At 41.0% G+C, this 17,284-nt stretch overlaps 2 protein-coding genes across 2 annotated transcripts in view; one reads left to right on the plus strand and one right to left on the minus strand.

Annotated features, from left to right (window-relative positions):
• The window catches only part of LOC105836286, a 35,349-nt gene extending 35,176 nt beyond the window's left edge, over window positions 1-173 (minus strand). The window contains exon 1 of the mRNA XM_036295138.1: window positions 68-173. The gene's annotated coding sequence lies outside the window, so the exon portion shown is untranslated. The remainder of the gene's footprint in view (window positions 1-67) is intronic.
• LOC118648757 (icarapin-like) overlaps window positions 173-17,284 on the plus strand; it is a 32,684-nt gene continuing 15,572 nt past the window's right edge. Inside the window, exon 1 of the mRNA XM_036295164.1 lies at window positions 173-641. Within this exon, the coding sequence (XP_036151057.1) occupies window positions 578-641 (64 nt within the window). The 5' untranslated portion in view covers window positions 173-577. The remainder of the gene's footprint in view (window positions 642-17,284) is intronic.

Genomic DNA, 17,284 nt, shown 5'->3' on the forward strand with positions numbered 1-17,284 from the left:
GTGCCGACGACAGGCGCGATAACGCTCGTGTGGCGTTTACTCGGAACAAGTAAACAGTATTACTCACCCGACGTGTGTTATGCGCGTTTAGCCTGGCACTCGCATAATTATCAGCAACATGCGCAATTGCCCGTCGACCGGCGAGATCGCGCCGTAAAAACCGGCGACACGATTGTTATACGTTATACTTACACCGACGTGGAACTATAAAGATCCTCCGATACCAGGAAACGCCAATTGCGATGCCCGACGTGACTCAAAATCGCGCGCCGCGCTCCGCTCGCGGGCCACGTGGTCGCCCGCACCACGTGACCGCTACGTGATCGGCGCTGATTGGCGTGGCAGCGATCGGGGGATCGCATATAGCCGCGGCGCGGGCAAAGTCGGTGTTTTCCACGGGCCGGTCTGGCAAGTAACCTTGATCCTTTCGCGAGTCGCGTCAGCGTACAGCGTGACAGCCGTCGGTCGTTCCGGTGAACCGGTCAGTGCCGATCGAGGAATCGTCGAGGCAGCAAGCCAGATCTCTTGGGCAGCTATTTCGTCGAGGTGCCGACGTTCTCTGTGTTGTAACGACAGGATGAAAACGCTCCACGTTCTTCTCGTTGCGGCGTGCCTCGTCGCGTGCGCACGCGGCTATCCAAGTGAGTGCAATACTCTTTCTTTCGAATTAGCGAATTTTTTATTCCTTTCTTTTTTTCTTGCGCGCATTCTCGGGAATAGTAATAATAATGTCGTGGAGATAAAGATTGAATTTCCACAGTGGAACGAATTGTGTGCAACGAATTGTCACTTACAAACCTACTGTTATAAAACTCCCGCTGACTTTCCGACGTCTAAAAGAAGTTTTTTAGCATCGCATCGGTTGTAGCGAACGTGATTGTATTCCTTAATTAAGTTCCAGCTTCAAGAGTTCTCGCAAGAAAATCGTTCTATATTATTTTTCCGAGCGAAGCATTTCCCCGTTTAATAGTCACTCGTCAATGCAAAAATACACCTGTTACCAATTGTGAATCTGAATTAAGACCACTGTTCACGATTGTGACTTGCTTCATAATTTGTTGCGATTAACTTTTGAAACGAATAGCGATCGAAGGTTAATAATCCGTTTTCGTCGATGAAACATTTTATGGAATAATATGATTACATTCCGATCTCTCTTAATTTGCCGTTTACCGATTGTTTAGAACTGCCATTTGTGATCTTCTCGAAATATTTAAATAACCGGATCACTGAAGTCAGGATTAGAGTGGAATATTCTATTATGCTATAATCGGGGCTGTTCCGATTTCGAAATTCACAGCTAAAGCGCCAAAAGCTACGTTACGTTAATCAATAAAAGTCAATGTGGCAAAAACAGATTCAGATCTAATGTTGGGAATGAATTAATAGTTGGTATTTGCGAATAAACAAATATCAGTTAACACGCGAAGATTCAGACCGCGCAAACACTGCATTTATTATATTTGGCTTTTCTTTGGATCTTCTTTCAATAAATTAGATAAGTGCACTCTAAATATATTAAATGTCAGACAATCGGAATTTAAATTAATTTCATACTCGTAGTTAAAAAAAACCGTTTTCACCAATAAATTATTATATCTTCCGGGAATTAGATGAAGAAAGTTCGAGTCTTCACGCATCTTGGTTCGTAATTACTTGGCTCGTAATCGTGCCAAAGCTCAATCTACCTTTTTTTTTTCCTCGGCTGTTTTTCGTACATCTGTCGATATAACGCGACGTTTTATCGCGGTAGCTCCGTTTCCGTTGCATTGAGCGATTCTTCGGGATTATTTGCATTCGGTTCACGACATTTATGCGTCGTTATAAGGCGAGGCGGGTGCCCCCGACGGGCGAGTATCGCGATTGAATGTCAGGTCACGAAGAAATCGTGGAGGCAGATAGCACGCTCGAACTACTTAAAGCTGTTGTTTACTCGATTACAACTCGATATGAAATTCACTTCCAGCATAGACTTTGCTAATTAGCATCGGGCTCGATTTTGCGAGACAAGAACGGCAGGAAGCTCGTTTAATTGGAGCTGCTTCGTCCCCAAGATAATTGTCCGAGCGAATTCCCGTCGAACTCCAATTTATTCCTCTTGATTTTAATGTAACTTTATCTCTCGGGCGGACACGTTTGTGTGTGTTTGCGTGGGTGTGGGTGTCTCGACCGTTTTCAACTGTGCGGAAATCTTCACAAAAATAAGTCGACTTGGGCTTTTCCGGCAAATTACGAATCCCGATTTCGTCGCTAATTTATCAAGATCCTTCTCCGCTCAAGTTGAGACTTCAATTACAGTTTGTTATATTCGTAAAACGGCTTGGCAGTATTGATTTTATATATATATATAAAATTTCGAATGTAATAATGTTGTGAGTGGGGTGTACAATGATCTTTTAAAATGAACATTTAAATTGTTTATTATTAAATGGATATTGCGTTTATCGTGATTATTGATCATTTAACATGAAATTACTCTCATACAATTTTTATATAACATTAATAAACTTTTGTTTTGGCTTTGTTAACCACCTTTGTGCAGTGCATTTAGGAATGCGTGGCGCGCGTTCGTTTTCCCATCCCGTTTAAAAAGAACGTTTATGATTTTTACGACGTATGCCAGCCCTGCGTCTAAAACAGATTAACGAGTTTGCATTCGAATAATTGTACATGCATAAATGCATGCCGCGTTATTGCGGAGAGCAACATTTGTAAAACAGTCCCGGGTGAACTTTGTGCATATTCGTTGAAGCACCAAATGATACGAATATTTCAACTGACCGGCCACAACAACCTGCAGTCGCATCGTGACGTGCCGTCGCGCGCGTATTACGCGCTCTGTATACACACTCGGAATAACTTGGAGCGGCGAAACAACAATCAAAGCTTTCACATTGTTAATTGTTTATTGCAAAAGATTCACCGCGCGGACGTCTCGTAGGAGAACTTTCGTAATGTTGCTGAGTCATTAACGGCAGCCGCTGTTACAACGCGTCGGTCGTGGCGAAGCGCAATGCAGTTGCAACGGGCCCACAGGCGGCGCGCAGTCATACAATTAAATTTTCTTTCGCCACGGGTGAACGCAGCGCGTCCGTTATTACCTCGGTGAGGTGTACGACGTTTACCTCCGGCGCGCGGCAAGGTGTTTCCCATCCTAACGCGATGATGCGCCTTCCAGTTTCCATGCCCCGGAATTTCGCCGTTACAATGCGGTCTCCGCGGGAGAAAACGCGTCCGCTCCCATTACGGTTCGCCGACAGCCGGGTGACAGTCGGGTAATAATGTAATTTTTGAGACTTTCTCGGGCGCGCGACAGCGACGACTTTGCCAGCTAGCTACGAAAATTGAGTTTCGGCGAGTTTCGATCGCGGTGAGGTCTTCTCTTCGCCTCGCGTTCCTCGTCACGCGGCCGGGTAGGCGCGCGAGTTGCCGGGGTTTGTATAGGCATCAAACAGGCGCGACTCCTGTCACGACGGTGTATAAAGCAGATTGCGTCTGATCCTATTAAGAATGCATAATCGCCGCCGCTGGGTAATCGCGCGCGTATCGCCTTTAAGACGAGCCTGCGTAATCGTCTGCAATAGTAAATCTCTTTGGTGCGGCAAACACGACGTTTAGCGTCATCGTGGAGTGCCCGCCGTTCCGTGATTCGTTTGTGCGAATAATTATTTACAGAAACATCGATTCGCGAAAAGAAAGTAGAAGGTTTTTGCTGAAATATTAAAAAAAAAAAACCCTGGATCCGCGAACAATTTCGTTAAGCCACCAAAATACTATGTAGGACGCTCAAGTATGACAGTGCAGCGTGCAAAATGTTTTGACATTTAACCAGCGGTGAACATCTTAATTATATTAAAAGTCTAACTAAATTATTTGCAGATTGAACTATAGAAAATTTCTTCTTTTAGATCTGTAACCAATAACATTTTTAGATACCATTTTACTTTAAAATCATTTTTCTCGTACGATAACGATCGAATTTGAGAGTTAATTCATTGGGCACGCGTGCTAATAGCCATATTATATTGCCACTCGATTTATATGTATTAAACTTATATAAGATATACCCGCAATTTAAACGTCAATTTCATAAACTCTAGACTATAAAGTTACTATACACACATTTACTTTCTTATATTCGGTCGGAACGTCCATTCGATGTCGGCTTTCGTAATGTCAGGTGTCCCAATATGCGTTTCGTCCCGTTACGGCGATATCGCGGTTGTATTTAATAAGCGTTTTTCATTTCATTCGGTATATCATGTCGCGAGCCGTCATCGTACGCGTATGTCGTACACGCAGGTGAGTTGGCACTCGCGTAAAAATGTGCCACGTAAATCGCTCATCAGTACGACGCCAATTACACCGGGAAAAAAGTCGTGACTAATTACTTCCGACACCTCGTTCGGCCTGACCGCTTAACTGCGGTTGGTTCACGTAGTGTCGCATGTGCACCATTGCACAATCTGGCAGTAATGCCCATTCCTTCTTCCTATGTTCCGCGTCGCGCTCCCGACGAGCCTCCCATCGTCGTCGGCCGGGCTCCCTTTCACCCGCCCCACACGTCTCACACGTGCAATTGCACGTGTATGGACGTATCACGCGCGTTGTAATGCGGATATATGACGTGCACGATAGCGCAACGCGATTGCACGGCGAGGAGCAATAGCGTGCCTCCGATCTTCTATGCGATTTTTAATTGAGAAATCCTCTCATTCCTCGATCTCCGTATAATCTTTATATTGGACGGCAACGTTGCGAAAAAAAAACATCATTTATAAAGGGCTGTATTTACGAACGATAGAAATGTCTATATAATTTGAGTGCGTTTATCTTATATATTTCTCTCGTCAGAAAAATTCGAAAGAAAGGACGGAAAACATGTCCACCGGGGGGTTATTATTATCTACCGTTTCTCTCGCGGTATAGTGGCTCGACTCGCGCATACATGGAGTGTCCTTGCGTGTCGACCGCCGGCTTAGCTTGTGCTGTGCACCTCCGTATCTGGAGGCGAAGTGCTGCCGCGGATTATGACCAACTCATATTATTTTCCTGTCGCGAACAGTCTGACCCCGTTGACGTAGTGTTGGGCTTGCCTTGAGTGGCAGTGGCACCGCAGAATATGCCTCCATTAAGTATGCAGCTTGCGTCCCGCCGCCGCCACCGCTGCCTTACGGCTATTTAAATGAAAAAAAAGGCAGTGCGCCGCGAACGTTTTGTCGGCGCATCTTTTTTTTTTTCTCCTTTTGTTTCTCCGAGACGTAGTCCCGAGGTCAATATCTCGACTGCGAATGATTCTGCGCAATTATTTGAATATACATAATGTAGAGAAAAAAACCTATCCGCTTAATCACGTGATCTGACAGTTACGAATGGCAGTTTGTGACGTGTTAGGTGATAAAGGTAAATGTAAATTGAAGACGGCATACATAAGTACGATTAAATAAAGTTAAACTATAAAAAACTGTATGTTTCTAAGAATTTCATATCAAACGTGCGCACTGATATTGTTCATATCTTTAGAACAAATAATTTCGAATAATATAGGTCAATGTAAAAGTACATACCAAATATATGGAGTATTTTTACTTCGCCGTTACGTAGTTAAAAAAATTATATTGTTTTTTTATTTTCCACATTTCGCAGAACTCCATATACGACAAAATGAAAGTAGCACATCATGTAAAACATTAAAATATAGACACGCAAGATTAGTTTTATTATAAACGCGTGCAACGGAAACTTACCGCATTGAAGAGCGATGCGCGCGTAACGTGAATTCGTGGTCGCAACCTTTTCAATCACACCGATAGTGAGTTTTATTTCTTTTCTCACAGTGATTGTGTGTGTTAATCTGGCATTACGCGACGAGAGTACGACAATGTTGTAATCTTTAAGTGCTGCGCATCGTGCCTCAACCTATGCACTACTAATAAATATATATGTAACATATGAAATGCACATCATGAATTATTTCAAAAAGATATTACATACACATTTAATTTTTTAATATATTTTTAATATATTTTTTATAAAGTAAATTATCAGCTTTAACACGTGCTTTTTATTTGTGCGAAAGTGTCTTCTTCAGAGCAATTTGTTATGGGATATCATGGGATAGGGTATCTTCTAGGCACACGACATAAGATGAAACGAGTATACATTTCAGGATTAAAGTAAAGCACATCCCTTAGCTTCAACTCGTGCGCGACTTTCGTCCCAACAATGCATTTTACCACGCGCAATTCGTGTAATTCGCAACACGCTGTTATAATAACATTTATACAAGCGCACCATACGTTGCCTTGCGTAATCCTTAGAGCATAATTGCGATTTATATTAAGTAATTTTTATGAAACGAAAGCGAGAGGATGGAAATGTTTGCAAGAAAGTTTTAATTTTTCCTCGAGAAAAAGGAATGATGCACTGCTACTGGTGTCACGAAGAAAATTAATATTTTATAACATAACGCATTGCAGGAAGGATTAATTTATTTTTAAAATTATTTGCGTGTCAAGGCTGATTTACATATATTTTTATTGGTCGTTCACATCATGCTGGGTATAATATCGACATTGGACCTTGCTTAAAAGCACGAACACTCACGATGCCATGGCCGTTATAGTGATTTAACGGCGTCGTTTAATGCAACATATATCGTCGAGATCGTGCATATGTGTGAAAGGAACGCCGCCGTTAAACATCACGCATAAAAGTCTTTACTGGCAGGTAATTTGCCTATCGCCATTTGCAGCACACGCGCGGCAATAAAGCGGTAGATAATAAAAACAGTATTCGGGCGTAGTTCTCGAATCAAACAAATCATCTTGCGCATTCACACAGAAAAAGCAAACTGGTTTAAAAAGAAAGCCATTCTTTAACGCCCTACTTTGTCTACAAAATTTATATGCGAGAAAAGCATTTTTAATCTTTTAATCTTACCAAGAAACACAACTAAGTATTCCCTTCCGATTTTAATAAGCTTTGAATATGGTAGAGTACAGAAAAAAAAATAAGAGAGACGTATTTTTTTATAAGCGCGTAAGTTGAAAGGATGAAATTTTTTGAAAATATGTTTTTTTTATTTTTTATTTAAAATATTTTTTATCATTACAACATAAAGTATTCAAACCCATTAAATTTGCATTAAAAATTTTTTTTATTCTTTGTAATTTCGACGATTTTGTTTAAAAAAAAAATCGATTTTTTTTTAAGGGGTTTTTAACGTACGCTTATAAAAAAAACTTATAAAAATATGTCGAGAGATAGTTTCAACGATACTCACTTCGGAAAAAATAACCGGGCTTTTTTTCCAAAGAAGTGTTTCACCTCTTAATGTACGTGAACGCAAAAAAAAATATATTTCTCTTATTTTTATTTATATTAACGTATCATATAAAGTATATAAAGTCGAAACTTGTGTTTCCTTGTCAGAAAGTCCGAGAGATTATCACAGGTTTCAATTTTTTCAATTTTTAGTTTTTAATAGAAAATACAGTATGTCACGGAGTGATGTTTTTAGAATACCAAATTCGTAACGCTACGCATTTAAAATATACAAGAGACAACAGTTACGAGAAGATTACGTTGGCGGTATCTACACATTAAATTTAAATTCGCTTGATTTGTTATTCGAACTTATTTTTAGTGAGCATTTTTATTTCTTTGTTCCAACCTAGTATACAATTGCAATTCGAACTATTTTAACTCACATTACTCTCATCTAATTTAATATTCTCTAATCTATATAAATAAAAATGTAAATGTTTGTTCCTCATCTAAGATCTCCGTAAGTTTTTCACCGATTGCTTTGAAATTTTGACACAATGTTGCATTCGAAAACGGGAGTGTTCTTATGGGATCTGATTTTGGAAATACCGTGTGTTTTAAAAATGATGGCCATAATTTAAGTGTAAAAAATAGTTTTTTATTAATATTATTGAAATTTTGACATATTGAGACGGAAAGAACCGGGGAGAGACGGATAGAGACCGTGAGAGACGAGTAGAGATGGGGAGAGACGGGGAGAGACCGGGAGAGACGGGGAGAGACCGGGAGAGACGGAAAGAACCGGGGAGAGACGGATAGAGACCGTGAGAGACGGGGAGAGACCGGGAGAGACCGAGAGAGATGGGGAGAGACCGGGAGAAACGGGGAGAGACCGGGAGAGACGGTGAGAGACCGGGAGAGACGGGGAGAGACGGACATCGCGTGGCAGGGCATAGCTAATATATAATAAAAATCAAAAACGTTTTTAAGTTATCTAAATAATGATGAGCGAACAAAAAACTCTAATTAGATAAAATCAAATGAAACTTTGCATGTGAATTTTCGGCATTAATGTTTTCACGAGAGACAAGAAAAGGAAATGTAACAACCCCGGCAAACGATTACAAAAAGGACGAGCTCACGTCAATATTCACGAAACAATAAAATTGAGTTTTGCATCTAGCAACTGTATAGTTATATGCATTTACAAGCTTTAGCTTTGCCATATTTTATCATATTTGCAACTGCTGGTTATATAATAATTATTATAATGTGTGAATACATTTGCATAGTTGTTCACGTCATAAGCTTTACAGAAAATTTTTCCACGAAAATTTTTATGATTCAATATTAAATGGTAAATATTTTTTAATATATTATTTTGGAGTTTGTTTTAAATGTTACATACATGGTAATTTAGCTGACGTTATTCGTCATTCTAAAATTGCTTGAGCAACTCTTATCGTCAAATCGGTAAAATGGCACTAAAAAAGATAGACGCCTACAAGTACAAATAGAAAAATACGCGATTATCGGGAAATAGCGTAGAAAACGCACACTAATGCGCAGCACACAAAACGAAGCAGTGCCGTAGCCATTCTTGTTGACATAAAGAATTATGGGATGGTCGTTCGGTCAGTCGGCGGCAGACAATCCAATTACCCGCGAGTCGCGAAGCCATAAACTGTCACGACCCTTGGCGATGGTGGCGGTGGAGAACGATAGAGTAATTATGAATAGGTGAGTGCATATCGCGCACGGACATCGAAATCAGATCTGCCGGGTGGAAATTCGTTTGAAACCAATCATTAGCGTTCCCCTCGCCTCCTCGTCTTCTCGCTCGCTCGTTCGCTCGCTCGTTCGCTCGCTCGCTCGTTCGCTCGCTTTTTGTCGCCATAATCGCCGCCTTTGCGAAGGTCTAATAACGAGGATAACGAATATTTCTCCGAAACAAATTGAAATCCAATCTCGCGTCTCGGCGAATCTGTCGGAAGCAAAAGTCAATGCGCCATTGATTTTTAGCACAAGCGTGACCCCGGATCCGGAAGAACTTACGATAATTTCGGGAGAGGAGGATGAAACGTTCAATCGGTAAGGCGGAAGTGAGTTTTTGTCAATTTTCAGAATTATAAAAGCGAAGGTTTTGCGCGTCAGCCTTGATTGTATATCTCGAAATTGCAATGTATTTGCGAGGAGAGCAACGGCGCGGCGTGGCGTGAAGATTGAAAATAGGATAGTAAGTCACGATCGCGGAATTATTCGTGTATTCGGTTGAAAAAAATAAACGAACAATTTTCAGGACAGAACAATACTAGCGAAAGAGAGAACAAGTTCTTAGATAAATCATCTAGAAAAGAAGATTAATGTTTCCAACTCAATGTAGGGATACGCAAGACAACGGGGGTGCAAAACTTTTTTTTTTTGATATATGTCTCTTGGAATCATGTTACGCGTACATTAGTTACGTGAGAAATGACGCATTTGGTAGACATGAAAAAATGAAGACTGTATATTTCCGACATGCGACCTCGTCGACAGTTCCACGATAATAAGTATATTGCACACACTGAACTAACAGCGGAGGTATAACGGAGGTGACTGATTAGCAACAAGCAAATGTATATTTAAAGATTCTCAGAAAAAGTATCATAATAAAGTCTTTGTTCCTTAACAAGAAAGGCAGAAGGAGGGGAGAAGGGAAAAGAGATAAGCATATCGCGTCAGTTGAAATAGAAGAATTATTATTTGCCGTTTGCTTCCTATTGTATCCTTCCGCATATTTTAAACAAAGTGATAAAACTCGTATTATCTTTTGAATTATTAAGCCGTGAGTAAGGAATTATTACTGAATAAAGAAAGTTAATATTTAATTTTATACTTTAAGAAGTACAAAAAGATGGTTTGGTTTAATTATACTTACGTTAAGTATTCTCATTTAATTGTGGATTTAAAAGTAAAATAAAAGCAGAAAATCTATGGAAATAGGTCTCATCTTTTTTTTTTTCTCATCTATTTATTGTTAGCGACTGTAGAGAAAAATCTCTGTGTCTGATCTGATTTACAGAAAAAGAATATTCCATAATTATTAAACATATATTCCATCATTAATATCCTTATAGAATCATTTCCCAGTTGCCATGAAAAATGCGTTATAACATCTTACACCACACTCAGAATCCCTAAGCGTGTCAAATCTCATCGAGCTCTTCTCTCCTTTTAACCGCTGCTCACGCAACATTCACTGAACCACGGCGTATATAATCTGTGTTGCGTCTCAAGTATTTAATACCGTTAGAACGTGAAGGAATTTATCGTCGAGACGTTGTGTATTGATCTTTACTTAAGCGAAGCAGCATCTATATACATATAAACGCGCGCGTGTGTCGGTAATTCTCGCTTCGCGTGATCATCGTATTTCCGAAAACCACCCTGGTGTGATCGACAAAATCGTGCGGAAAAAGCGTGTGCGAAACACAACGAGCGGCCGTATTTTCATTCGAAAAAAAAAAAAAAACCCTTTCAGCTTAACGCGAATCGGATTAACACGGGTAGTCTTCGATAATGCAGGATAGCGCGCAAATTCGGGACCATCTGCATTCCGCGCCGGAATGCCTTTTATCTTTGTATAGCGATTCGTTTGTACACGAGGAATCATTTTCATTTTTATTCGCGAGCGAAATCTGATGTTTTATTAGCGTGTCTAGATTCACGTTATCTAGATAAATGTTTTATTTGCGATAATCGGATCGTCTCTTATCACAGAACAGAAATAAAATGTTTGCAATTGTATATTTTAACTTCTACACGGAGGAAAAAGATTTGTTAAAACCAATGTGCAATAGCTAAATTTTTGCTATCACAACTGAAATATGCAGCTTCTATATACAGAATCTTGCTGCTGCAACTAACCGCAATTAATCTTTTTTTCTCGGTGTGTGCTTGTCAAACAACGCTCTTTACCGATGTGTACAAAAAATATGCTAAATCGCGAGATGTGATATTTAAGCAACGAGATAAAGTGGAACAGTTCTCAATTATTGTATGTAAGAATGTTTTTATCGCGTATTCATCTCTGACATTATTTTACAATCAGTTTTCACTTTATTACTACAACGCTTGCGCTCGGGTCTATATTTTAAAACTGCATTTAGCATAGCCATGTTCTATCTTTTATTTTCCCATGTGTTCATCATTTTATTTCAATTTTGAAAATCACATTTTTCAAGACACATTTGAATGTAAAGAAGAGTATGTTTAGTCTGAAGAATCTATATTTAACAAGTTCACGTCAGTCAGTACCTATAAATATCGTCAACGCTCATCCGATTACATAGTGTGTGTATGTGTATGTGTGTGTGTGTGTGTACGCCTCGTGCAATGGGCGGTCATAATTTTAAGACTTCATTACCACGCCATTTAACACACCTGTGGAGCACAATATATTACGCAACATTGGTACTTAACGTGTAATGCACTGAAGGCACCTAAGTCACGTTGACTTAAGACCCCCTTGGCACTTGTGTCCTTGATGCCTCGATGTACAGACGGTAAACCCTCAGATTCTCACCGAGTTAAAATCAATTCGTAATTTCGGTGCCGAAATCGGACCTCCCGAACGAGATGCATCCCGTGTACACGGGGTGCGTAATATGCTGCCGCGTGTCAATCCGACGCACTTACCTTCACTCAGCGCGCAATAACTCCTTGCCTCGAACGCGGATGATGTACGAGCGGAATATATATTCATACACGAAATTTGCTTGCGTGCGTGCGTGCGTGCGTGTGCCCTACACATCAGCCGAGTCATACCACCACATTACGGCGCGTAAGTACTTCCAAGTTATTACGCCTTTGACATCAAGTACGTACTCGTATGCACGGTACGCGCTATTTCGATTCCAAGTTTCATAATGTCGGGACTCTGCAATGCCACTTCCCATTCCATCCGCCTCGATTGGTGGGTGCCCCCCTGTTTATCGCTGCCGTAGCCCATCGGTTGAAACTGCAACTTTGAAACCGGCGAAAGCACGCAGCCTTCGCGATGAACCGGATCATTGAAATAATACGGAAACCCCCGTCACGTAATTCACTTCACCTTCCCCCCCGTCTGCAGCAAAATTAAATTTCAAGTCCTTGTAAGCTTCCTCTTTGCAACTACTTCCTTTTACCGTGACCTTCGCATACTCAAATCTACACAGCCTTGGCTAAAAGTATCAAGCAAATTCTCAATTTACGAGCGCAAGACAGATCTTTACAGAATAGAATCCTTTAAATTTTGAAACCGAATGCATTTGCAGTCGTATATGCATGCTGTCACTGCAATGGTTGGCGCAATGAGACAGCTTCCTCGGAGATTTGAACGTTTTTTTTTCCCTTTTTTTAGCGATATGCATGTGCTGAAAGGTATTATCTTTTTTTCCCTCGGCTTTTTTTGCTGATTCGTGTCTGCCATTGATTTTTCACATTCCTTTTTGCATCGGAAATATTTTCGCATCGGCAGACTCATTTTTAGCGCAATCAAGCTTCGCTTGAGCTGTTCAAATAATGAGAAATAATTTCGACGAGACATTAAAGCACATTTGAGAAAGTCTCTAGAATTACGCGCGATATTGTTACCACAAATATGTAAAACAAAGCATCGAAACGTAGGATAATCGGAATAACTTGAGAAATAATTCTGACATTTTTTTATTACCTACATGACGCGTGTGTACACGTTGTAGCGTCTCAACGGGTTCCAGCTCTTTCTGCCTTTTTCTTCTCACTCAGCATTTTTCCCGTAAAAACATACGACCCGCCACAAGCCTGAGAGCCTCTTGGAAATTTAAATAAACGCAAAAGCCTGTGTCTCGCGTCGCTAACGCAAAGTTTAAGGAATTTTAATAAAACGTCGGCCGGAGAGTTTACCGCGCCGTACGACTTAAGAAGCGCTCTAAAAAAAAAAAAAAAAAAGTGTAACGTCGCGCGATCGTAATATCTTTGACAAATATTTATCTGTCTCCCACGTTATGGCGGTGGTGTGTGGTCCGCGGTAAAATACACGCGCGTCGCGCGATAGAGTGAAAAGAGAAACATATTTTACGAGACGTCGCGGCGCGGCGGTGTCGGGCCTGTAATTTCTCGTTTCCAGCGGGGCATGCATTTTTTTTCATGCAGTTACATCTCTTCCGGTAAACAGACTAAATAAACTACGGGCCGGCTCGTCAGCCGACAATCGAGCGACCCGCTGCCCCTGGTACCTGTCCCGGTGTGTTTCGTTCGAAAAATGTGCGTATCGGTGGAAGAGACGAAAAACACGGACGAGAATCATCGCACGCTGTTTTCACCACCGGTACGAAACGAAGACGGGGTTAAATTCATCGAGGTGAAACAAATCTAGATTAACGGAAACGTAGCGCGAAATTTGCCTAATCCAGCAGGGTGAAAATATTTCATCTAGTCGCATGCAGCCATGCGAGACAAAATTCTAATTTCGGGAGTATTTTTTCCTTCGGATTTTCAGCTTTTGGATTATCTCGCCCCTATTTGGGCAAGATAATCTTGTAACAGAAGGGAAATGCAGAAATGTCTTTAAACAACCCAAAGTGAAACATTTTGTCCTCCGGGAAAATTTGCACTGTTCGAGGGGGGAGGGGGGGGGGAGGAGTGAGGATCCGATTTGCGCGTTTCAGGCGGAACGTCACAGTATCTTCGTTATAAATAACGCGAGCATAATACTCTCAAACTTCTCAGTTAATTAAGCGCTCCATTAATACGATATTACGCTGTAAACAAAGGCAATTTCCGCGGAATCTGCGCGAAACGGTTCGAAATTTTATTGCTCCTCGTTCTGCGTAATCGCTTATAATCCTCAGGTATTTCTAACTATCGTTCGATGCGAACTTGTTAAGCTGTTAATTTGATGCATCGTCGTCGTCGGTAGCGAGCATTTTTCACGGCGGTTTTATCGCGCAAGTTCCTGTTACGAAACTTTCCCGCGCGTTTAAAAATGGATAATATCCGTAATAGAGATATGAGATAGGAGGACAGAGAGAGAGAGAGAGAGAGGCAGAGAGAGAGATAATGCACGCAATAACAATAGAAATCATCATCTATTCACGTCAATTTCGATGAATCGGATTAATACTCCGTTTGATTGACGGCTTCATTATCTTCCGCGGTAATTGCTGCTATACAGATCGTCTTCAGCAAATTACGCTCACGATCCTAACGATGCAGTAAGACGACGCCTTTTGAATATCGCCCGCCAGAAAAGCGGAAAAGGGAGAATTCTCATTACATTAGTGCGTTTGCTGTCGAAGTCTGCTAAAGCACGGCTGAACTTTCGAGACGGATCTTTTAACTTTTAAGCGCTAATTAGAATATTAAGGACTATACCTGTCGCCATTGCGCGTATGTAACTGCGTTTTCGTATAATGTTACATGCATACATATATATCTCCCCCCCCCCCCTATGAAACTACCAATACTTTGCCGCAATTACAGTAATTGCCTTATATCGAAACGCTGCACGTTGGGTCGATCGAGTCGACAAGCATTCCAATTAAGCATTCCGACCGGCCGACGACGATTGCATATCCCAAATCTCTATTGCCGTGTTCTTGTTCGCAATGCAGTTTATTACTTTTGAAAGCATAAAAAAAGAGTCGCTAACTTGATACCCGATTGTAATCTTAATTAACCGGCAGCTGCTGAGCGTTGGTCGTGAAACGGCTATCGAGCAGCGCTGCCTGGGAAAAGCGAAATAAAAAAAAAAGAAGAAATTTGTGCACGCTAGAAAATCGATTCCAATCGCGGTAATGCAGAATTTAGTACGCGCATTTGTACTCTTAATTTTTGCTGTATTTCTTCTCACAGCTCTACGAGAGAATTCATAGTCACGCGAATTGCGAACGATATCTCGATATTCACGCGCGAAGCTAGCGCGCATTCGCGATTCTAATAGAATCCAAATGCACGATAATTCGAAGAGAATGCGGTAATATCTGACGATACTCGCCGCTTCTTTTCGCCGGAGGATATCTGTTTTTGACAACTACATAGTGGTGGTCCACCCATAAGAAGTGGAATTTTGCCAGCCGCTCCCGAGAACACTGCGGAAACGCCGAATTTCAGGGCCGAATCTATTATATATCAAAGAAGGATTTTAAATTATTTTATTATTTTTTAAAATAATTTAACTCGAAATATTACCCTTGATTTTGTAAAAATATCGCGTTTTATAAGTACTTATTTGTAAATTTAATGAAAAAGTAGCATTACATTAATTGAATCAAAAGTGTTTATTGATAAAATTTCAATAAATATTCGCAAAAATTCATTTGGATTCGCTTACTCGTTTAAAAGTTATTTATTTAAAACTACAACAAAATTATTATTTTTGCTGCAATTATAAGTTCGATAATCCAATTTTTCATTGTTTTATTCTTTGCAACCGATTTCAAGCCCAAAGTTCGGGCATTATAGAAAAAAAAAATCAACAAACCTGCATTTTTAAATTTCGAATAATAATTTTTAACTGCAGGTATAGCCGAAACATCCTTAACACATCTCGACACTTTTCTGTGTACTCGGAAAGAGTTCCCAGAAATTTGTTAACCTTGGTTCGCGTAACGCGTTCACGCCATCCGCTCCTGGCGAAACTTCTATTTCATTCTGCAGTCAATGGCAGTCGCGCCGCGACGCCGAGCGCCGCGCCGCGTCGCGTTTGCAATCTTCCCCCGCGTCCGCGTACCTTTTTACCGCGGTACCGCATTAAGCCCGCCTAATGTCACTCGAAGAGGCGAACGGGCGGGGAAGCGGAGAGAAAAGTAGGAAGTATAAAAAACGAGCGGACCCGATAGATCGATCCGACGGAAATTTCTCAGGGGAACAACGCCCGTGAGCGCGGCGGGCGCCGCAGGCCGTTCAAGCGCTATCCTACATCCATCACGCGGAATTTGCACATTGGTGCTGGACAACTAGATTTACTGGCGAAATACCCAACGGCAGCGAGGGCGGGCTCGTAATCACGGAAGGAATCTACGCAATTTATAAGGCGTATATAAATTGAAAATTATTTATAAGTAAGAATTAATTCCGCTGTGGCAACTTATATTTATATGAATATTTATGTATTGGCCTTTGTGCTAAATGTAACGCTCCTTAAACGCCGCGCGCGGAAGCTCCGAATTTTACGGCTATTAGCGAAAAAAATGTTTAACACAGATTTTAAATTTCTGAGGTAAAAGCTTACCGCCGTCGTTCCCTCGGTTTAAAGCGCAAAAAATAGCCACGTCGCAATAATCAACAGTATTGGTAAAGTATTAAAGCGCAACCGGACTCGATAGACGTTCATATATTTCGAACGTTGAATTGCAGTGTAAATAATTAATCGTCACTATTTATCAACGCGGTAATGCATAGGTGGACGCATAAATTCGTAACGTATTATTAATCTCTTACGCGATGAAAATTTGTGCTTTTACGAGCTGATCGATAACGAGCGGCGCGTGTTTTATCAATCCCGCGAAATTAACAATTTAATTCGCGTGACACGTATCCGTTTTCCTTGGGAAATTAATAACACGTCCGATGGATCGATTTTTTTCTCCGCGAATTCGATTTAAGAGATCGGCCCTTTTCGCCAATTCCGTCAGAGGTGTTTTCGGCCACCCTATCAATTTCCGTCGGCGTTTTTCAACCGTGAGCTCGCGCTCCCGCGGATTTTCTCGGGTCCGCGTTACTGCGCTTCTTGCATGCAGAAGGGGAATAGATTGACTGAAATTGACACCTACACTCCCGCCCGTCAATGCGAATTGACGACGAACGAATTGGATAATCGGTGGAAACGCTATTCTCGCGACCGGCGCAGCGATGATGTGAACGTATCGTTGGCACGTCCTCATCTTTAGCTTTACATTACTTTTGTCCTCGTTTATTTCTCTAATTTCGATATGCCTTTTATCGGATCTTTTAACGTACGTTATTTTCTTGATATCATGAATTCTTTATTTCTTCAAAAATGCCTAGAATT

Source organism: Monomorium pharaonis, chromosome 1 (genome assembly GCF_013373865.1).
Source record: "Monomorium pharaonis isolate MP-MQ-018 chromosome 1, ASM1337386v2, whole genome shotgun sequence".
Lineage (NCBI taxonomy): Eukaryota > Metazoa > Arthropoda > Insecta > Hymenoptera > Formicidae > Monomorium > Monomorium pharaonis.